The sequence below is a fragment of the Ciconia boyciana genome, chromosome 1 (assembly GCF_034638445.1).
Source record: "Ciconia boyciana chromosome 1, ASM3463844v1, whole genome shotgun sequence".
NCBI lineage: Eukaryota > Metazoa > Chordata > Aves > Ciconiiformes > Ciconiidae > Ciconia > Ciconia boyciana.
In genome coordinates this window covers 120409035-120432169 of record NC_132934.1, presented here as the reverse complement: position 1 = coordinate 120432169, position 23135 = coordinate 120409035, and the positions used below count along the sequence as shown (strand labels likewise).

The 23135-nt window shown below is 45.9% G+C and overlaps 3 protein-coding genes across 4 annotated transcripts in view; 1 reads left to right on the top strand and 2 right to left on the bottom strand.

Annotated features, from left to right (window-relative positions):
• Nucleotides 1-14544, bottom strand: part of B3GALT5 (beta-1,3-galactosyltransferase 5) — a 33786-nt gene extending 19242 nt beyond the window's left edge. The window contains exon 1 of one of the 2 annotated variants that reach the window (XM_072846867.1): nucleotides 14405-14544. The gene's annotated coding sequence lies outside the window, so the exon portion shown is untranslated. The remainder of the gene's footprint in view (nucleotides 1-14404) is intronic. The other variant, XM_072846848.1, reaches the window with a different exon arrangement.
• A 1996-nt stretch (nucleotides 14545-16540) lies between these two features.
• SH3BGR (SH3 domain binding glutamate rich protein) overlaps nucleotides 16541-23135 on the bottom strand; it is a 28672-nt gene continuing 22077 nt past the window's right edge. The window contains exons 5-7 of the mRNA XM_072846771.1: nucleotides 20401-20430; nucleotides 18283-18389; nucleotides 16541-17023 (exon numbers count right to left, since the gene is read on the bottom strand). Of these exons, the coding sequence (XP_072702872.1) occupies nucleotides 18324-18389; nucleotides 20401-20430 (96 nt within the window). The 3' untranslated portion in view covers nucleotides 16541-17023; nucleotides 18283-18323. The remainder of the gene's footprint in view (nucleotides 17024-18282; nucleotides 18390-20400; nucleotides 20431-23135) is intronic.
• LCA5L (lebercilin LCA5 like) overlaps nucleotides 16688-23135 on the top strand; it is a 49272-nt gene continuing 42824 nt past the window's right edge. The window contains exons 1-2 of the mRNA XM_072846745.1: nucleotides 16688-16893; nucleotides 17412-17532. Coding sequence (XP_072702846.1) covers nucleotides 16781-16893; nucleotides 17412-17532 — 234 coding nt within the window. The 5' untranslated portion in view covers nucleotides 16688-16780. The remainder of the gene's footprint in view (nucleotides 16894-17411; nucleotides 17533-23135) is intronic.

Here is a 23135-nt window from a genome sequence, read left to right as displayed (position 1 = left end):
TTTCCAGTGCTAATTACTAGTGGAGCCTGGAGCAATCCATCTGCTGAGAAGAGCCAACGCTGCACCTTACGGCGCAGTCTCCTAAGGGTGGGAGCAGAGACATGCTCATAGCAACAGGCTCCTGGTTTGCTTCTTCCTCAGACAGTTGACACTGTGGGCTGGGTGGATGCTGGCTGTGCCCGGTGGAGGGCAGAGCTGATATGAACCCATGGCCCCAGTCGTGACCTGCGGGAAGCAACGCAGCCGTGCCCGAGTTGGGGGCACCCCTCCGCAGCACGTGTTTCGTTGGGGGAACGCAGACCCGCAGCCGGCAGGGCCAACAGGCTGCCAGCTCCAGCCTTCATCCGTCCCCTGGCCAGCACATGCCAGCAGGCACCACCCCACAGCTCTCGCCGGCCCTCGGTGGGGTTTGGCTGAACGACAGACTATCTTTCTGAAAGGAACCCCAGCTTGGCTTAGGGCCTGTGAGCAACACAAAAATCTTTTGCTTCTGCTGATAAGCTGCCTGAGTAGCTAACCATGCTAACTGTAGGGGTGTTTTGCCTTATTTCTTGCTATGCTTTTGTTGGCTGGGGTTTGCATCCTGCCCAGGGGAGTTGCTTTGTCCCTCTGTCAGCAGACACAGACTGCCAATGAGCTGCTTTTTCAGTTTCTTCTGAATAAACTGCCCCAAAATTTCCCCACGGTCATATTAAATTGTGAGCAGGTGAAGACAAGGACCTCACGTCTTCTGCATCAGTGCAGCGCACGAGGCTGCCTGATGCTGACCATGGTGCGGGAGCCTTGAGCACTGGAGCTTTCCTTGCCACTGCCACGAGGACTCGTTAGCTGTAACCTCCATTAACACGGTGCTGCATTTCTCTCCTGGGCTCTTTCCAAGTGACCCAGGTTTCTTCCTGAAGACACTGAAGCCGTCTCACCGCCGCAACCATGAAGTGAACCCTGGCTCTGCGTGGCTCTCAGCCCTCCCTGCCCTCCGAGGATGGACCTGGAGCTGCTGGCTGTGGCACTGCGGGTTTCAGCCACCGGTCATCCGCATCCCCACCGGCCTCACGGCTGGCCAGGGCTCAAAGGTTTGGCCTACAAAGGTGACCTACATAGAGCAGCCAGCTTGCTCCACACCCCCCTTTGCTAGGCTGAGCGATCTGAGCTGATTACATCCCCTGTTTGCCAAGGCTGTTTTCCAGGGTCTGGGTCCCATTAACTCTTCCCATCACTTCCATGTCCCTCCTTGAGCATGAGACCAGCGTCCAACAGAGTACCCTGGACAAAAGCATACCACTGGTGCTCCCAAGTGCCACCGGACCTTCCCACATCCCTCCTGGTACAGCATCGGGAAGTTGAGCTTTGAGCCGTTTAGGCTTTAACTGAGATATGTGGCTTATTTAAATAAATAGTGCAGGTTATGAAGCGCTGGAGCCATCAGAAAGGCACAGCCACCCCCCCGCACTGCCTGTGGCGTTTTGGATCTCCCCTGGAAGGAGCCTTCGGCACATCGCCATGGGGAGGAGTCTGGAGGGGCAGGGGCTGGACATGACCGGGGGTCACCACGTCTGCCCCGGGTGACCCCCAGAAATATCCTGTCTCGAAGCAGGTGCTGAGCACTGCCTTGCAGCAATGGTGATAATCAAATCACATGCTCCAGGACTTCAGCCTGCAGGAGTAAGGAAAGCAGGTTTTTTTGGCCCCTGCCCACTGCACAATTAACTGGAAGTACACAGAGGCTTTTCATTTGTTTGTGTTTCTTTGCCTTGTCCCCATTTTGAAGGAAAAATAAAAGAAAAAGAAAAAACACTCGCAGTCGGGTGCAGGACCTTGGGCCGCAACAGCTGCAAAGCCATAAAGCATGCGCCCTGCCCGTATGCCCTGATGTCCCTTCAGGAAGGGGTTTCTGCCCCGCAACCCGGCGGCCTGACCGGGGGCAGGGAACAGATGGGGCAGACACAAAGGGTTTGCTTTCGTCCTGCACCAGGGGTTATAGCTCAGCCAGCTGACCTTCTGTGCGGCCACCACTTGCCTTCTGGCCCCATCCTCAGTGGTCCCGTCCTGAGCAGCTCGTTATTCCCCCCCTTGCAGGAAAAACTGAACGACAGCTTGCGGGGCACATCCACTCTGCAGGAAAATGCGGAGCCTCACAGAAAGGCACTTCTTCTTCTTCTCCCTGCATAGCACCGTGTTATCTTCTACCTGTCAGTAGTGAGGCAGTCATGAAAAGCCCAGGAGATGGGCAGGAGTCACCATGGAGCTGTGCAGGTCAGGGGGATGGAGCCCGGCCGTTGGGATGCTGGTTTAGGCTCAGCGCGGGGCAGCCGGTGCCTGGGACCCCTCGTTGGATGGAGAGCATCTGCAGCCTCCCCGCGGGGATGTGCTACGGATGAGGCGAGCCAGGGCAGAGCTCACGTCTCCTTGCCTCCTGAAGGAATGGTGCCACCCAGACAAGGATGTGATCCCTGGGAAATAATGATTGAAAACAGGTTTACTATAACTCCCACTCCTTCCCTTCCAGCCTTATCTGCCTGGAAATGTTTTCTCAGCACTGATTGATCTGAGCACCGTTATCTGGTACATAGCTTGAGATGCAGGTTTTGATGGAGCTTGATTGCAGTGCCAGAAAACCGTTCACTCAGTTATGGCTCTGACAAATGGATCCCTATGAGCTGCTGAGTTTAATGTGGTTTTTTTTATTTATTACCAGCATGTTCCTGTTGTGGGCTGCTGAGAGAGCAAAAGCCAAGGGGAAGGTATCCAAATAGCATATTTTTGATCTGGCTGAAAACAAGAGCTGTCAACAGGAAAGTTTCAGGTCATTGGGTTAAAACCAAGTACACCAAAGCTACCAAATTTAAAAACCAAAGTACTGTGTTGTCCTCTTTTTGTCTCTTCTCTGCATATTAAAGAAACACCAGTATTTCTCAGAGGGAAAATAGTTCCCGAAACACTTCCAGCACGTTTCTAGAAAGCTTGCAGGATGCTTTTCCCCAAAGCATCAGCAAAGGAGAGATCCGGAGCCACCAACCTGAATTTGCCAGTGAGTGCTCAGCCTAGGTGCCACCTCTGCATGGCCAGTGAGGACCAGGGCAAGGGCTGGTGCCGCACCACCCTGCGTGGCAGCTCGTGCCCGCAGCAGGGCTGCACCCCACCTCGGCGGGAGCCAGGCTGGCAGACGCACCGTCGGAAGCAATGGGAGGTCCAGCTTGCAAACGCAGAGCCCTCGGTGACAGCCTGGGAGGCGAGATGAGCCTACCTTGTGGGCAATCGCCCACGCTGCCCTGCATGTGTCCCGCTGAGCCCTGTACCGAGCCAGCAAAAGCACATAATGTTGTTTGTTAGACAAGTTTAAAGTTCATTGATACACCAGGTGCATTGTTAAATGCGTTTCCTGATGGGTAAAGTGCGCCTTACCACACGCCTTTGACTCGGGCCTGGGGTTGTAATTGCCGTTACAATGGCCGGCCTGACTTCACCAGCCCACGTGAGACTGTGCCTGCCACCAGAATTGCACTAACGCAACAGGAATGAAAAGCAAGCTTAAGTCTTCAGGATTTTCACCTGTTTTTCAGTTGGCTTTGAAGGCAACAGAGCTGAATCATTAGCAGTGTATCATGGTTGATACAGGCTGTGGCGCTTGCCCGTGCCCATGATTTTTAAAGAAGCATTTGGGGCACTACAACACCAGCAGGAACAGCTCCTACCCCTTTTTTTCCTGGAGCGGAAGGCTCCGAATCCAGCTGAACACAACAAGCTAATGGCGTTGGTATAAATGGGATGCAAAGGGAAATCTGAGGCAGTATTACCTTCAAAGAGATTGAAAATTCAAAAAAGCTCAATGGAAATGAGATAATTTTTTACATCATTCCTCTTTGAAATGTTTCCTCTTGGTTTCAAGATTAATTCCAAGTGAAACATGTTTTTCACAAAAGAAAAAAAGGCCATTCAGTGAACATTTATTTCTTTAAAAACCTGGAACTGATCTATAATGCTTTGCCATGTCAGCATCTGAAATAAAATGGTGACTATTTTGCCTTTTTCTTTTTGCAGGGAAACCTTGTTTATCAGCACAGTCCTCCATCCACCTGCCTGCAACCCTGCTCTACTACAGTACTTTCTGTTACCTAAGAGTATTATTAGCAGTAATTTAGTAAATTACTAGTAAATTTACTAAATTACTAGCAGTAATTTAGTAAATTTAGTAAATTTGCTTAGTAAAATAAGCAAAACCACTGGCTCCACAAATATTTATCAATGCCTCTTAAATATTTTTACTTTAGAAAATCTACAGGTCTTTTTCCGTGTTGGGTTTTTGGGTGGGTTTTTTTCAGGTGAATGACGGAATACTGGTAGCTGATGTCCACCTTCCCCGTGATTTCCCAGGTGAATTAGATAATTCACACTTTGTGTCTCCTCTATGGACAGCTTCCAGCTCTTCTTCTTTGTTGCTTGAGGGCCTGTCGGGCACATGAGGAGGGGAACTCGTGGATGGGAACCCAGCCTGCAGAGCAGGGGGTGCGACTCCCTGCTCCCGGCCGGTGGGAGGCAGCTCCCCCGGGGCCGCCGGGAGCTGCAGCGCTGAAGTCCGCTGTGCTAGCGGGTCTGTCCCTCGGTCTGTCCTTCACCTGCTGCTGAAGCACTCCTTTCTCAGGCATGCCTGGCTGGGGTGGGATTCTCCCTTAGTTTTGTTCGTTAGGCTGGCGCTCGCAGCACTCGCCTTTGATAAGGGGCACCCTGAGTGTATTTAAGAGTCACTAAATAAAATAAGTAGCCAGTGGGACAGGGAGCAGACCCCACTCAAATGCCAAGCCGAAAAGCCCCGCTCCTCGTCCTCTGTCCCCTCGGCAGCCGCAGCTTGGCTCTGCCTGATGGCAGCCGCGGAGCTCGGGTCTCTCCGCAGCCAGGATTGTCACGACTTGCGTGTTTAGCTTTAGCCCTCTGCCACTCTGCCCCATGAAAGACGAGCTTGAAGACGCAGACATCATGGGAGTGTACACATGTCCAGCTGAGTATTTATATATTTATTTCTCATTGCTCGCTTGCCAGGCAACTTTTTATGAATGGCATTTTTTAATCATGAAAAGGATATTTAAAAAAAAAAGGGGGCAGGTATTTTCAACTTGCTCTGCTTATAAGCATTTTATCTTATCTCTAGTTTATATTCCCCCTCTCAGCCCTCCTTTTTCCAAGAGAACGGAACTGTGATCTGCCCCAGATGAGGACATGTTGTGCGCACCCAGACACAGGGGTGTCAGCACCCCCACAAGCTCCTCGTTTGCACACGTCAGGCCAGGAGAACTGGCTGCCCGCAAGTTCGAAGCTTATTAATCTTTAATACAGCACAGCAAAACATAGATGAGCAATAAATGTACCTGTCCTTGTATCCTCTTACCCATTAAATCAATTCCCTGCTTTTTGGGATTCGGGAAATGGAATTGTAATTAAGAAAGAAAAAAAATCTTTCTGTCTGGAAGCAGTCCTCGCGCTAACCCCTGCAAAACATATCCCATAGCATTTTACTGAGCAAATGAATGTTGTCCGTTTGGTTCAGCCCGCAGCTCCACAAAGCGCAGCTCTGTCCATCGAGGGCATTCACCTGCGCACAGCCGCTAAGGACACAGACCTCTTCTGCTGGTGTTATTTAAGTCTCAGCATAATTAAGTACGTCAAATTCATGTTTTCCCACTCTGATCCCCAGGCTCAAAAATGTAGCAACACTAGGACTACCACCAGCCTCCTTTCCGGCGCACACTCGAGCATACAAAAGCTGTGGTTGGGCAGATGAAAAGCACACTTCCGTGTGGGGTACCCACAGCAGCCTTGCTGCCTCCACGCCCTGCGATCTGTGCAGTCACTGCAGGGAAATTAAAAATGAATAAAATGCAACAAAAACATATGGTGGTATAGCAGTGCATGATGAATGCCTGAGAGAATTGTGTACATCCAAATCGTCAGTATTGGGCTTCAAATATTAAACCATCAAGTCTCTAAGCAATTGGAGACTGCATTATCTCTAGCGCAGCTAGCATAAGGTTTCCACTTAAAGCATCAAACTGGGACGTTTACATTTTCATCCTCCCCCAAATTTCTAAGTACATAGTATTGCATTTCTTGTGGTCCTGGAGGTAATCATGAAGCCTTGCTACTCACTACTATAGAAAAAGACACCTGTGGTAAGAAAAAAAGGCAGCTGCTGCACTTTCTTAGATGTCTAAGAAGATTTTTAATGACTGCCCATTTCAAAACTAGATAGCTCGGTAGCTTTAAATAGGTACATAATGCACTTTCCTGCTATATTTTGAACGTTAACCCATGCCCTCTGCAATGTACTTGGTACACAGCACATTAATATGAAGTGACTTTTTAGGACCATCTGTCGTTTTCCACCCCACTCTGCAAGTCAGCTGTTTCACCATCTATGCCTACCCTATATGAAACAACAACTATCCATCTACTTTCTTATTTCCCTTGCCCCCCCTCAAAATTTCACACATTAGGTCCCAGCTTTCACAGCGTTATGGTCAGCCACAAAATGAAGACAGACAGAACAAGGGCTCAGGGCAGCCCCAGCGAGTTACGGGTTCAGGATACAGCAACAGGCACCAGACCAACAGCTTCAGAGACCATTTATCTCCAAAAAATGGTACCGTGACAAATACAGATCAGTAGCGCTATCATCCAGGCTGAAATGACAGCAAATCCAGTAATCCACCAATGCTGGGCTAAACTTTGCATCTCGGCGCTCGAAGACTTACCTGGGGGTGGCCAGCAGGCAGCGGGCAGGCAGCCGGGCAGGGCAGGGTAGGGCAGCTCCTCCGATCGGGTAGCTGGGAGCAGCCGACAGGCTCAGGGAATCCTGAATTCCCTGTTGGATGGTCTCCTTCCACTGCTGAGCTGCAGAAGCTCCATGGGGCTGCGCTCGGCAGCTCTCGCGCCCCAGCTCTGCTTCCACCCTCTGTCTGGCTGCACAGGGGACCTGAAATACCCCATAAGGCAAAACCCACCCCACACCTCTTTTGCGGTCGGAAGTTCCCTTTTTGGCAGCTTCCTGCTGCAGAGGGTGTCTCCAGACCCCTGCACACAAAGGAGAGAGAAGAAACGGCTCCTTTTAACAAAATTTCAGGCAAAATTTGAGGAGGTCATTGAGCTTTGCTTTTGTGAAACTTTTTTTTTTAATCAAATTTCTTTAGAGGAAATGACTCGTTCCCTGGAGAGATAATTTTCTGACTCCTGGAAAAGTCATTTTCCAGAGAAAAAATTCATCCGACTCATGGAAAATAATTGCTGGAGTAATTATTTTTGCCCAAAAGGCAGCTGGGTTTTTTTCTGTGAGCAAGCCATGTCACTGAGAGACAAAAGCTGCCCCCTGCTCCCTTGGGTACACCATTTGCAGACAATTTCTTCTGCCAGGCTCTCGCCCTCCGGTGCCCTGCCATCTTCTATCGCAACCTAACTGGCATGCCAGTGGGGTGGGGTGTTTGAATATGTCCACAAGTACAGCATCTTGTTGAACTTTTATCTTTACTAGTCTCGCTGAGGTTAGGGAGAGTTTACTGGGAGACACACAGTTCACGAGTGATTTTCCATTAGCCCAATTTGAGGTATTAGCAGCCGACCACCCTCAATGGCAGCATCTGATGAGCGCTTGGTGAGCATAACACTCCCCTGCTGCCTTCGAGGTCAGACAGCGTTGTGCCAAAGCAAGTGGTCATGAGCCCCCAGATCCATCCTGCAAAAGCTATTTGCTTGGCAAAGGCTTGATCAAACATAAGGGACAAGTCACTGTTCGAGAGTGAAGCCATCTGTCTGATAAGTCATCTCAATGCGGCGTTGCACCAATATTTCCAACGCTGCTTCCTTCCATGCACGCATCTGCAACAGCACCTGATTTCAACAGGTGACGAATGAGCTGGCTTCCCATTACACCCCATGACCCCTCAGTGGGTAAAATATAGAAAAATAAGCATAAAACCTTGGTTTATAGGAGGTACCGTTGACCTCTTGCAAGTGAGCAGAAGACGGCTTTACATTCACAGAGGCACTTGCTGTTTCGGCGCAGGAGGCTGAAAAAGGGACTTGGCAGCTATCGCCCCTGGAGCTGCTTCTCCCCGTTCTGGGGCAGGACCTGCTGCCCAGGTGCCACCCCACTGGGTGACGGCACCAAGTGAGGAAGACGCACTTGCTGAGTTTCTACCGTCAGCTTCGCATCTAAAAAATACAGCCCTACAGGCCACCCTTTAGAAGTCCCTGACCTTCATCTGCAGCATGTCAATAAGCCCTGCTGCCAGCTTTTGGGACTCGGCTGCACCCCGCGAGTTACTATCGGGTGGGCCTGTTTGTAACCCAAAGAGGCTTCGTCACCTCCCAGGGGATTATCTCAGCACACATTTCTGAGTCCCACGTGCTGACACCGATGGGGATCAAGTGTCTGCCAGGCCCTCGTGATGTTTGAATAGTAGCGGACAAGACTTCAACATGCACCCTTAAGACACCATGCACCAAAATACCTCTGTTTTTAGCATGAGTCACTTGAGAGAAGATGTTGATGCTGACATTAGGAATAGTAACAGTCAGGCAAAGAGCACTACAGGTTAAAAATGTACTGCTAAGAGCAGGACTGCAGAACACTTTGCTAAGGACATATAGCACTGGTTGAATTCACTCTCTTCGGCTACCTCTAATGTACTACAGATATCCCTAGGTAGCAGATTTTCACCAGTGAAACCCTGGTTGCTAAGAGCAGCCAGTTTCTCAAGGGAAGTTCCCAGCTTCCTTGCAAAGTCCTGCAAAGCCTCGGCGGTGTCACCGCAGGGAAAAGCCGCGCAGCAGTGTGGAGGGGACCTGTCATTCCCTGCCTCACCAGCTGCTTCCTCTCTTCAGGTGAGAGACGTTTCCAGATCCTGGAAATATTCCTGCTGCGATCCTGTTTCTCAGCATGCCGGGCAGCCTGTCCTGTATGTTCAGTATACACTGTCGTACGATCAGCCATACTCTTTCCTTGCTTTATTTTTCATGCAGTTCCTCATGACGTCATGTACGATATGCAATGTGCATCTGCTGAAGAGCAATTACTTCCCCTTCCTCTAGAGTAAGTTCCTTCTCCAGCTCTATGTTTCCTCTATTCCCAAGCACAAGACAACTATCAATATCCACCATTTTTTGGAATTCCAAACCTGGAAATTTGGAAATTTTGGTGGACTACACCAACCAAGGTCCTGTCACCTCCTCTCGTAAATTAGACCATGCAAGCCCCTGATACCTGGAACAGCTTTTCCTCAATCTCTCAGTGTGAATTCATCCTTTTTGACCAGGGGTTCAAACATGACACGGTACCTGCCCCGGAGGAGGTGCCACTGCAGCGCTTTGCAATGTTACTCAGTATTCCCTTCACTTCTGAAAATAGCTCCTTAGCACATCTACTCATCGCATTTCTCTTTGCCACCGCTGCATCACATTACAGTTCCTCGTGGCTTGGAGATGAACCCATGCACACAAGCCTTTCTCCTCCTGTGCCAATCCCAGGAGGATGGGCTTCCAGCTTGTAGCAGAAATTCTTATTTGCCCACAAAGCTCATGATGCTGGTACTCCATACCACCAACTTTTGTCTCACTTCTGTCCTTTGGGGCCTTTCACTTCTTTCTGGGCCACTGTCCTGTTCTCCACACCAGCAAGGCTCCCCAACTCCTCGCCAGTGCCAACTTCATCAGCACATGCATCTTGTGCTGGGGCCACCGGTTAAACATGATCCCCAGGACCCATCCTTGGAGGCCATCGCTACCCTAGGCACGTCCCTGCCAGCTCCGTGGGTGGCTGCCCTGCCCCTCCTTCCACACCGCCTTCTCCTCTCCCAGGGCTGGGCGTCAGGCCGAGGCGTCCTCGCCACCTCCAGCAACAGCCGGGCACTACATCACCCACCCCGCCACGGTCGTCGTGGCTGGGTGACTCCCCATCCAGATTTTGGCCACCCAGTCCCCCAAGGTCCTGCCAGAGCTGCTTCCTCCGGCTCCTGCGTTTGCCTGCGATGGGCCACACCGGCAGCTGCCCTGAAACCAGCCCGAGGCTGGCCAGAAGCTGAATATCATTTTCTTCTACTGCCTCTAGCTTGCATCAAAATCTGATTAGGAGCATATGGATGCCAGTCCCAGACCCATTTAAATTGGATGTAGCCAATATTAATGCAGCACACCACATCATTAAATCCAGCAATGCTATAACCCTTATGAAAAAGTACTGGAGCACATAGAAAGCCAAAACTCCTCTACCACACCGTGCTCCATTGTTGGCTGCTGGGAATCACTCACGTGCAATGACCAGAAGATGCTTCTTAGCCCAAAGGGGATTTTTGCCCCCATTTTCTTTCTCACTTTTCTTGCTTTTCCTTCCCTCCACCCCAGACCAGGTAAGAAGCATCACTGAGTTAGTGCCAAGCTTTCACACCCGAGACGCTGCTGCTAAGTTAGCTGTAAGGGCTGGAACAGCACCCCTTTTTTGGGAGCCCAGGAGAAGGACCACCGGAACCCCAGCCCTTTCCAGCTGCCACCCCACAGCCCCACGCAGAGCCCTGCTGCCTGCGACTTGCTGCGCCCAGCACATGAGCCGGGGCTGCCGCTGCAGGGGTTATTGTCTCCCTGCCCAGAGGGATGCTGGAAGAGGATGCATCTGCTTTACTTGTTTCTTTGGAGCTTATTGTGGAGGCGATTCATTTTTGTTAAAAGTAAAAATTTAAGAAAAAGGAAGAAAAATCCCCATGGTGAGGGGAGGGGAAATCCAGGCTGGGGAGCAAGAAAGAAGGCAGCTCGTGTGCTTTGTGCTGCCTGGCAAGCCCTGGGACTGCTAACTTTATCAGGGTAATGTGATTGTGAAGGCTAAGGGCAGCGATAGCAGGCGTCACCATTGCTCAGCGTGCTGCTCTGGCTCTGCGCTCACCTGCAGCCTCTGCGCTGCCCCACCGGGAGCTGGTGGGTGCTGGGGGACAGATTTTTGTCACGCACTCACACACAAATGCTCCTCTGGCACGGTAAGCCACTATTAAGAAAAACTATATAAACTCTCTTCTAGCCTTACTGCTCAAACATTGTAAAGCTTGAAGGTCAAAAAGAAATAAAAAATTTCCCCAGAAAGCTGGAAATTGGAACTGAGAGAAAAATGGCATCCGTCCAGCATCCCATCCTTAAAGTCAGCAGAGCAGAAACCACCGTGCTTTGCTACCAGCTCCATGGCCATCGCTCCGCGTGGGCAGTCAGCTGGAGGCCGGGTGCTCTGGCTTTGACAGCTACCCTCACCCCTACCTTTGTGCACTCCCGGCTCCGCTGTATCCCAGTATCTACCTCTGAAGTCATCTCCCGTGCTCACTGGGACTCCTCTGTCGCAACAACCCCTCCAAGGCTGCTTTTGCAGGACAGGCAGCACGTGATTGCAGCAGGAGAGATAAAGTCCTCCCGGCCCAAAAAAGAGAACAGGTCTCAAGTGCCCAGCTTGGGCCACCATCAAGTCAGCTTAAACTACTGAGCGTTGCTGACCAGAGCTGTTTGCAGGAGCGACAGGATAGTTTTTATTCTAATGTTGAAAGCAGTATGCTTCACCAGCTGCCAGTGCATAGTGTCCGCGATGGGAGGAAGGCTTCCCCGGGCTCCCCTCCAGCTGTGGGTACCTCCCAGACATCTGACAGGACCCAGGAGGTTGACCCTCCCCAGGGGTCCCCTTCTGGTGTCCCCAAGGTGGGGACAGCAGTTCTGGGGGGTGCGTGGGGACTTGCATCAGCTGGGTGCTGAGCTAGTGACTCGGGAGAGGGGAAGGCACCCACAGCAGCACGCAGCTGTGGGGCTTCTGCAAGGTTCTGTCCCAAGCAAGATTTCTCTTCGGTCTTTGACCTGCTGAGCCCCACTCGGGTGCTAAGCAGTTAAGAAAAAAAAAAGTTCTTCTAAGTCCTTGCATTGTTTTGTGCCTCTAGGCTTCCTTTTCTGGGGTTACATTTTCCTGAAGGATTACGCTGAAAAAGTAGAGATGCTAAGACCTTTTTTCCACACCTATCAGCAAAGTCACAGCTCGCTAACAGGAAGGCACTCTGTGTGACATCCTTTTCTAGTTACATAAAGAAGTAGCTTCTGTAATTTCAGAAATATGTTCTAAACTTTTCCAGTGAAATAGGAAACCCAGATAAGCTCTGTTCAGCTTCAAAATATATTGCTTAGTAAATGTGTAAGCCACATGAATCTGACTTCTGTCAAATGACTGTAAACATATTTTGGCGGACAGCTTGTGACATAGCTGTGTGTAGATACATCCTTGTTAAACTCTGAGAGAATGGAGACACTGACATAGTTGATGTTTTTTAAGAGGAATCCTCAAAGACCTGTTTTGCAAGTGCAATTCTGATCTAGGCCAGTGAGCAATGAAGAGGGAAAGGTGACCATTTTTTCTGTAGGCTGCTTAATAGTAGAGTTAGGTAAGAAAGCAGTGAAGATATAATGTAAAGGAGAAGGTGGTTTTGATAGCTGTCAGATATCAATATGATGGGAAAAAAAGTAGAAATAAACATTTTTAATGTGGAATGGACAACTCAGAAGCAAAACCTTATTGAAGAAAGAAGATGCAGTTATACTTTCATCTTTCAATCAGTGCATTGATACTTTGATTTTATTCCCATAAATTTTCTACAAATATTTTCTCACTTTCATAGGGAAAGTAAGGTGCAAGGAAGTTAACTGAATAGTCTGCGGTCAAAAATGGTTTTGGACAGGCTGGTATCAAAACTCAACTTCTTTAAACTTGGTGACAACTTTATTCCTCACAAATCAAACATCCTGAAAGAGAAAGGTACTGTTCCTCAAAGAAACTGTGGTCACTGTAAAGCATTTCCAGGTGTTCTCAGAGATTCATCCTTCATCCTTCTGAGATAAGGACTCCACGGTTCCCTCCTACTTTTATCCCTGGAGGTATTTAACAGATGTGTAGATGAGGTGCTTAGGGACATGGTTTAGTGGTGGAGTTGGCAGTGTTAGGTTTACAGTTGGACTCAATGATCTTAAGGGTCTTTTCCAACCTAAATGATTCAAAATATTTAGTAGCAGAAAGTCATCACCACATGCAAAACCATGGTTGGTATGTTCTGAAGCAAGGGAACGCACAGCAGGTAGTCCACATCTATTTTGGACTCTAGTGCCCTTGATCTGTGGTATTAAGTATGTCATCCTACCTCTGCACTTTACCTCCCCATGAGCAAAATAGAGACAGTAACTCATTAAGAATGAGAGTCTCAGCTGAGAATCGCCGTCTCCTCTGTTTGCTGTATGCATGGCAACAGCTTTGCAACTGGAGGAACAGCAAGCATTCTTCAAGATATTTAACATCAAACCACAAACTTCTGATCTGCCTTCTGAAGAAATTACTATCTTGAATTTTCAGCTTCCCAGACTGTTTGTCAAGCATATTTCCAGCCTTCTGAAGTTGTCAAAAGATGCAGATAAATAGTCTTATCTCCTTTAACACTGATGATATTCTCACAGTAAACAGAAGACTATTAGGAAGTATTATTTGGAAGGCAGGTGAACAGATGAGGTGGCTGGAAAGGTGACCAGAAACACTGACTGGGGGCTAGTGCTCTATTGGCAAAATTACCAAACAGTTTAATTGCTCTCCAGTGAATTTCCCTTAGAGTTTTCTTAGGAGAAAACCTGTTACACAATTTGTTGGCTCAGAAGTGCTCTCGTGCAAGAGACAACATGGCACAGGTTGCCTTCTGGACCTGTTATTCAAAACCCTTTATTACTAGCAACAGAATGAAGCTCCTAATATTTATTTTCCTAGAAAACAAGCCATTGACTAGCCCTGTCTACTCAGTTGCTTTGTGATGATATGTGTGAGTTGCTTCTTCTACGCTTCAGCAGTCTGTTAAACTTTATAATCAATCGTTTTAAAGTGCAAACAGCCACCATCCTAAGACATATATGGACGTGTAGAAGCAGAGCTTGAAGCCTTTCTGATTTTAGCTTGTTTCAGTATACTAGAAGTTTATAACATCAATCATCCAAGGAAAATACTTTACATACCAAAGTGTCACAAAAAGCAGCATGCTGTTTTGTGTTTAACTGTGGTGCACCGGGACGATTTTGCATCCACAGTTTCCTGAAGCATGTGAAACGCTGGGTACCAGGTGCGCCCTGTTAACCGACTGCAGTTGCTTTCTCCCAGTAAAATATAAACAATATAAAAATGCAGACAGTATGTTTTCAAATGCATTTAAGTCAATAGTTCACATATTTGTGCCACTGTGCTGTAGTTAGTTAGAAAAGACTTAATTCTTTTCCTAGTCGCATTATATTACTGCAGAGTATTAAGCTTACGCAAGCAGAATTAGGGTTATGGCTAAAATCACCGAGCAGCAGTTAGCTTTCAGTTTATCCTTTGCATACTCACAACCTCCTTTTTGTCTGGCAGAAAAGATGATCAGCACATGCTAAAGAGCATTATCCCAAGGAACGCCCCAAAGAGCTGTGTTGTAAGTACAACCATCCGCTATCCCGTCTGCTTTTTCACTACACACTGAGCATAACCTCAGTCACCAGCTGAAGACCAGGGGAGTGCGTCACTCCTGTACGGGAGGCTTAGCATTCCTCACATTCCCTGACAGGCTTTCCAGATTATACCCTCTCGAGAAGATGGTTGCCATATTTCTGCCTTAACAAGTAATACCCGAATACGCAAGGTGTGGCGTTTATGTTTCAAGCCCAAAGCCTGATGTATCAAGTATGCTCAGGCTCTTTCTTCTGTCCATCGGTGGAAGGAAAAGTGGCATCCGTGGTTCATCAGCTTTACGAAGCTCAGAAAGTCCAGGGATACATGAAGGCTACCACGAACACGCCGGCTGTTGCACAACACACGCTCACTGTGTTGGATTTACTCCATTTTCAAAGTGATTAACAGTTCTGTTTTCATTTTGTCTACCATACTCCCAAAAGACCAGCCTTTTGCTCAGAACTAGTGCAGCTATGACTGGCACCCCAATTTGGCTGCTGGAAAATGGGGAGTATTTTCCCCAGGAAGGGTAATCACCTGCAGGAACACATGAAATGGTCAGATCAGTGGCTCGCCTAACCCGGTCCTGAGTCTCTGGAAGTGGAAATGGACAATGCTATTTAGGGAGACCAAGTTCACTGTAATCAATTTCTTCTGCGCCCAGTCCCAGCATCCACGATTCACTGGATGAGGGATATTGGTGGACACATCCCAGGCTGTAGTATCCCCTTACGAGCCTCCTGTTCCTGACATTACCCAATACCTTCTTGGGCCTGTTGACATTGTCAGTCTCCATAACATCCTGTGACAACAAATTCCAGAAGTTCCCGACCCACCGTATAAAAAGTACTCTCTTTTATCTCTTTTAAGCTGACCTACTAATTTCATTGTGGATACTAACTGTGTATACTAATTTTCATTATAGTATTGCAGGATTTTTTGCCTAACAGTTCTGCATCCATCTTATTCATTGCCTTTATGATTTTTGCAAATGCTTTGGCTTCCTCTCCAAATTTAAGTCTTTTCAGTCTCCTCATGGCAGCTGTTTCATCCTCTCTAATTGTTGTTTTCTCTGTACCTCTTCTTATGCCACTACGTCTTCCCTGAGACACAGAGACCAGACTGCTCGAAGTGCTCAAGATGTCAACTCAGCAAGGCTTTTATATGGCAGCAAAGTCATGCCGTCCTCCTGATGGTGCCCAGCATTTTCCTGGGTCTTGGCTGCTGCTGCATGTTGAGCTGACGATTTTGGTGAGCTGTAAGTGAGGACTCCAAGGTCCTTCCCTCAGCTGGGCCTGCCAGCTCTGAGCTCAGCATCACCTACAAGTGTAAGAACAGCACAGAGAGCACTGCTTCCCCATCCATCCCCTCCCAACAACTGCAACTTTACATGTATCCTGAACAAACAAAATATACCCACTCAGGACATTCAGAAAACCTCCACAAATTTTTCTTCCACTTTATTTGTTCAGTTATTGTTCAAGCACTCACGGTATAGGAGATCTCAGCTTGCAAAGCCAGCCTCTTCTTGATCAGAGTTAAACATAAACTTGTGGTTCCTTTGGAGATTGTTTTGCTATGAAGCCATGGGCTACTTTGTCAATAAGCATTTCTCATCCCCTCCCTTCCTCTATAAGCAGTTTTTATAAATCTCATTAAAAGTAATTGGACGAGGGACTGAAATCCAAGCTCCATCTTCCTCAGTGAAATTCTAACCAACAGTTATAGCGTGAACATGGGTTAATTTTCTCTGCTTCCCTGGCCCAGTGAATATGGATGTATCCATGAAGACTGACAAGGCTTCAGTAGAAGGGACTGGGACATCTCTTTCCTTCAATGCAGATTGTGTATCCTCATGGTTGGGGTCTTATACACAACACCAGAAACATCAGCAGGAGCGTAAGGCAAGGTGAAGGACTTTGTATAGCCTACAACTGTAATGATGGAGAAAACTTAACTTTACAGATCTTAGCACAGCTTGCTAGGGTTAAATTAATGCTTTTGCAGACAAAGAACAGATATGACAGAAAACGCATTTATTTAAACTGCTGTACAATGGAAGTCTCAATCATTTGCAAAAGCCAGCTGAGGGAGAAGTGACTCACATAGCTTGTATACAGGAAGCCTCTTTGCGGTTTTCAGTGCTGAATTTTTCTCTGAATACATCACTTGTGTGAGTGCAGTTATCTGCTGAGTGGCAGCACTGTGTTTGGCAGTAGATAAACATGGAGAAAGACATGGTTCCTGCCCTGAGGAGTTTATAATCTAAAATGTGACATGGACAATACTATTCCAACATATAACAATCAACTGAAATATCATCAGTCAGATATAAGAAGATCCATTTTAACAAGCAATTGGAATACCAAATATATATATAAAGGCCAAAGGTAGGATAGAGTGGTGTCTTTGTTCTGTTATGTATTTATATGTTCATATGTCTACAGGTGTGAAAGGTAGTGATGTTTTGCTTGAGAATGATTTTATTTTCTTTGGTGGGGCGGCTCCAGCTTGTGCTTCCTGAACAAAAATAAGGAAAATTAGATTAGAACTTAGCACTCCTTCTGTGATTTTACATGTCTGAACACTGGACAACATTGGCATGAATTCCCATGCAACAGAGGAACCCAGACTGGGAGAGGTAGCATGAAAGAAATTATGGATTTTCTGTCCTGTTGAGGCACTGGGTCTCCACATCAGTGTACGGTTGGTAAAACCTATGGCAGCTACCTCAGAGGCAGAGTTAGCTGGGAATCCCACTAGTTCTAGAAAGAGCTTATCACACTCTATGTGTGCAATCAAGAGAGAGTCCCACCACCCAAGGAAAAATCTGCTGGAAATTCCAACTTTCTTGTAGGTTAACAGTTTTTCCCTAGTAAGTGATTGTTTGATCTTTATTTCTGTGCAGAAGAGAAGAGACAGTAGGAGGAAAAAGAAAACCTGAAAATTACATTTGGAACCACATGCTGACAAAACTTAAGCAAGCTGGATGCTCATACATCTATACAGGCACAAATTCTGCCTCCCAGGTACTTCCTGTTTTGAGGTTTTAAAGTCACATTTGGCCTAGTTTCTAAGGCAATCAGAGTAATTTTATAGTGTGTCATATTTCTGGTCAGGCTCCTCTCCCTTCTCTCCCTTCCCTGTTTGTTTTTTTTTTTACATTTCAATTAAATTTGAGAGAGGGCTTCATTTGAGACATGAAGCTCTTAAAAGTTTCAGTGAAATCAGTAGCTGAGTAAGAAAGGAGAGAGACAAATTCTTATCCCAGATGAAAGAGAAGCTGCAATGAATCTAACAGTTAAGTGTACTTTTGCCCATCAGTCGGGAACTTCGTGCATATATACTGACCACTCACGCAGTACACACCTAGCATGCTGCACTTTGCATTGCTCATACTTAGGGGTCACAGCAGAGACTTAGGGGATACCGTGGGAAGATGCTAAGGAATAAGCCCAAAGTAGATGTCAGAAGCCTGGCAGGGAGATGAAGGTTGTAAGAGCGATAGGCCTGCAGTATTTGGTGGATATTAGGGACCACGGAGACAGCTGTGTAGGAAAGTCAGCTTCATTGGTGCCACAGAAATGGGGAAAACTAACAGACTCATTCAGGGCAATAGTTCTGACCAACTGTTATATGTCAAACGCATAATACCTTTTTTGGTTTTGGTACACTCTTTCCATTCTTGTCATTGCATATAACAACAATATGTACAAAATGTTCAAGTTTATGTTACTTTAAGAACATTTGGAAACTGTGCTGGATATCTTAATAGTTACCTGAAAACCTGTTCAAGAAAGAATGTGTCATAGGAAGTGTACTAAGACTCTTCTTGCTCCTCCACCTCTTCCTTTTCTTCTCCCTCTTCCTGCTTTTCTTCTTCTTCCTTTTTTATAGAAAATAGTTGTAGTTATCATGTAGGAAATGAAGGAAAAATAAACTGTCTTGAAATGCAGAGCTCTGCTTTTGCAACTGTTATGTTTCTAGTAAATGCAATATCTTTAGAGCTTAAAAAATAGAAAAGAGGAGTAATGTATAGAGCTTTTAATCTTAACATGCCAGTGCTCTAGTTTTGTGGAGTCAATAGGCAAGTCCTGGAATGTAAGAACCCTCTTCTTAGAGAGGTTACAACATGGTGCATGGTTAAGCTGTAAATAGGTCAAAATGGGAATATGAAATATATGTAAATATGACAAAAAGTTTTGTATTTTTAATTATGTGCTTTCTTGGAGCAGTAAACAAGTCAAGATTCATGGCACAGGAACTAGACTCCTGAATAATCTAAAAATCATTTGGAGTCAGATAATACAGCCTTGCTTCTGTTTCAAAAGTTCTTGTTTCTCTCTTTTATAAAGGAGAAATGGCACAATTTAAAGGCAATAGCCCTTTCCTTCAGTTAACCAAATGAACAGTTATCTGAAAGCTAGCATTTATGTAACACAGACAACAATCTGTGTTTATTGTCTTTTAAGAGCTAGTAAATGAAGCTTTAAAGTGTAGTCCTGCTCTGAAAACAACTGGAAATATCATTGTAGGCTTCTCAGCTCCTTCTCTTCCAGTAAGCTCTTGTTCAAAGGCACTCCACCTGTGTGTGTAAACAAGCTTTATCTCAAAATATCATACCTTCATGTATTACCTAGACTACAAAAATTATGGGAATTTCTTCCTGGTGTAATCTACCAATCAAAGAATACATAATTAGTTTTCAGTCAGGACTGCAGGTAGTATATGAGCAGCACAGACCTTAGGTTTTCCTCTCAGACACATACTGTCTGTAAGAGAGTCACATCTGAGTCACTGAAGTAAAAACCTGCTTAAACCTGTGCTTGGGAATGGACCTGTTGTAATCAGATTCCTGGTTTGAATCATTGTTTTTCAGGGAAAACCATTGCACTAAGGGATCATCCCTGCCAAAGCAGAAACGTAACACGAATGTCCGCACAGGTCAGCTGGATTAGAAGTTCTCGTGCTAAAGGAATATGGCCTCTTTCAGCATCTTCCCCCAGGAAAGGTGCCTTTCATTAGCACTCTTTGAAACAGGGCCAGGCAAGCCCACAGACAAGTAACACCTTTCAGATATTAACAACTTCAGTTCTAAATTCAAGTCAATTGCCTTTTACAGAAAAAATGGGTATTTTTCTTGCTTGAAGCATTAGTTAGTGGTGCCAGGGTGCACTAACCAGCCTTAACGGCCCTCGCCAGCCTCACCAGGAGTCCCCATGCTTTGCCCAGGGGCCCAGGAGCTCCATTTCAGCTGCCAGGTCCACAATGCTTAACTCTGACAGCAGGCATGTGTATGTATACACACGTATATATGCATGTATTGCAGTTTGGAAGTGGGAAAATGTGAATGTGTCCTCTTATTAATTGCAGGTTTGTAGTGGAAAATAGCCTAAAGTAATAATTAGTTTTACTGGGAACACTGAAGAAATATCCAAAGCATAAACTTGCAATGCTGGGCAAAGCAGAAAAGTGTATAAGGATTTGCACCTGGGTCTTAAAAATTCTGGCAAGGAAAATATTTCCTTTCTAGGCAGAACTGCCTAAATTGTCAGAATGACTCTTTCACACTCACAACACTGAAAATATAATCAGCATGGTGTCAGTTAGCTATTGTCAAAGATATAGCTGTCTTGGGAGTCCTTGGCAAATTTTATTAAAGAATCTGTGAAAGACAGTTTCTCTTCCATTTACAGTTTTTAATCATTAAAGGCCTATCTTTGTTCCCAAACAATAAGACTATGATATGACCAATCATTTTCTCTAGCAGGATAGAATACTAGTATATTTAGTTTCATGAATAAGAATTTACTATCTTTTGAGTGAAGTGATGAGACTGAAAAGGAATTAAATGCACACAAACAAAGATGAAAGCAAAATATCCAAATATACTATACCCCTGTTGCTGCATGTTCTTCCTTGCTTTCCTACATAAGAGATACAAAAGAAAATGTTTAAAAGATAGATCAAAGAAAGAACATCAGAGGTCATACAGGCAAAACACAGCAGAAATTAAACACTGAATTTAGGAAAACTATGTGGAATTCAGTAGATTTATTTTGAGATAATATCCTCCAGATTAATGTGCAAAGCACATTTAAGCTAAGCTTTTACTTTGAAAAAGGGCTATAAAATCATTAAATACAGCTCCCTTTTTCTCAGTTACTTCAAATCAAATCTGCTTCATTGACAAGCAAAGCATTAGAGCTGGGGTTTGGTTTGCTTTTTCAGGTGGGGGTGGTGGGTAATTAGCTGGTCTACCAAATGAAAGTTAAATCAGAATTATACAGAATCTTATCTATGTTATATATCTTCACTTAGAATCTGGCTTGTGATTCTGTTAACTGTTGTAGGCTAACAGATGCCTTGGCTCAACAGTAGTGGGGAATAAGAAATCATACAAGCTGGTTTTAGACTGTAGATTGAGCAAAAGTGATGAAGAGAAGAGAGATAAAAGAGAAAAAATATAAATGTACAGTGAATAGAATTTAATGTTAGATACCAAGGTGGTTATTGGAGAGAAGGTATAATCTAACACAAAATCCCAAAGAGAAAGGGCAAATGGCATAGTATGATGCAGAAGGCATGAGCGGTTGATATAAGTTTGCATAGAATGAGTTGAGATAAGGAAGTGAGTGCAGTGCCAGGGTTTATATATGGCCTGGGGAACTGCTGAGACAGGATACAGACTTGCATTATGATATGATTTTTGAACATGTTTCTAAAATAATTCTGCCCTGAAGTGAGCCTAATCTGTACTGCAAACTGATTTAACTGGGACACCACTTAAAAAATATTCTAGCCCCCAAGCTAAAATCTAAAGTTAAAATCAGATAGTACAAATAAAGAAAAATTATTACCGTCACATCTAGTGACCAGCAGAGCCCTTGTTGTGCCACATGCATAGGAGGTCACAGTCTTTTCATCAAAAAACTCAAAAACAAAGGGACAGACAAAGCAAGAAAAAGGGACACTATATCCAAACAAAACGGTTCCTCAACCTTCTCCATCAGAGGATGGGGATTAGGAATGAAAAAAGATTAGGAAGAAGTCAAGGATAAGCTTGATGAAGTGATTAGGGAAGGAAAGTATGCAACAGGTTTAAGGTGAAAAAAAAATTCATAATCTAAAGAAATCCTAGTGCAGCTGTCCCTTGGTGACCCAGGCTGAAAGCTGTTCCTGTTACTTACTACTGGATCTGTGTAAGGGACTTTCTATTTCGACATCTGCTCTGGGCTTTCCTGGATGCTTGTGTGAATGAGAGGCTGGAGCTGCTGAAGCCTAGGCAGCCTCATGTGAGGTGTGTGAAGAACAACCTGTTGCACTGTGCACTTATCCCTGCCGCTTTCAGGAGGCAGCTGCTGAATTAAGAGATTTGTTTTTCAGAGGGTTGCAGTCTCTCGCTGGTTTCCTCGGGGTCATACCAGCGTGACACAAAAAGCTGGAGCTTCTGAACTCCTGCATCTCCCAGCAAGGGCAGCAGAAGCAGTAGGGGAGGGTTGCAGCCTCCACATGTACCCACATTGATCATCGGCTGCCATTCGTGCTACTGAGGCGTTGGAGGAGCCTTCTGAAATCTGGGACCCTCCATGCAGCTCCACAACTAAGACAGTCACAGTTTATTTTGTTATCTCTCTTATGCTCATTGGCAAAGACCGAGATATCTTTACCTCGCCAAGACTCTTCCAGAATTTCTCCATAGCTTTGGCATTTCTCCTGCAAAGTCACTGGAGAAAAGCCAGCTGGGTTACACCCCTCATCAGAAAGTCATTTTTAAGCTAGTTTGAAAGAGTGCTAAATAAGGCCAAAATGCCAATACTAGATTCCCACCGGTATATTAATTCAGAAGCAGAACATAAAACTGTGATGTTTAAATTACGGCATTTTGATTTGAGGGTTCGTCAAAAGCGTAAGTTGACACTCCAAAAGGGACCTGACTACTGTTCAAAAGATGCAACTGTTTGGCTGCAAAACACAGTGGGCTGCTGATAAAAAGGTCACCCTTTCAGAACTCAGTATATAGAGACCAGCTCTTAATAAGCCAGAAGAAAACAAGACATGGGTGGGGAGAGCCCACATAAAACATCTATTCAGTGTGGTCAAGCAGTCAAACAAGATGTGCTGGGCTGCAGAATGAGAGTAAGAGAGGGACATCCTGAAAATACTGTGTTGATACTACATGTATCCTTTAAGACCTAGCATCCAGTGAAGATACTCCAATGGCAATCTGACAGTCTTTAAATGTATCTAACTTCATAAAACCCTGGCCAGGTAAGGAAATGTTATTCTAGCTTTCTTTTATAAGGGTAAAATGAGATACAGAGACAAAAGGCGGAATTCACCTCACTGTAGCTGCCTCAAAGTTATTCTTCTCATCTAAACTCATCCTCTGTGTGCTGTCTGTAGTGAATGAGAAAACCAGAATTTCTACAGAATGATTCAGGCCATCCCAACAGAAGTGATAATTAGGATGAACTGTGGCAAGACGGACAGATGCCACATCACTGAAGTGATTTGTCCTAGGTGACATGGGAAGTTGGTGGTAGAACAGGGTGAAAAATGGGGTTTGTGCATCCCCAGCAGGAGCCACTGACACCTGGCTGCCTGCAGTGGTGAGTACCCTCTCTAAAAA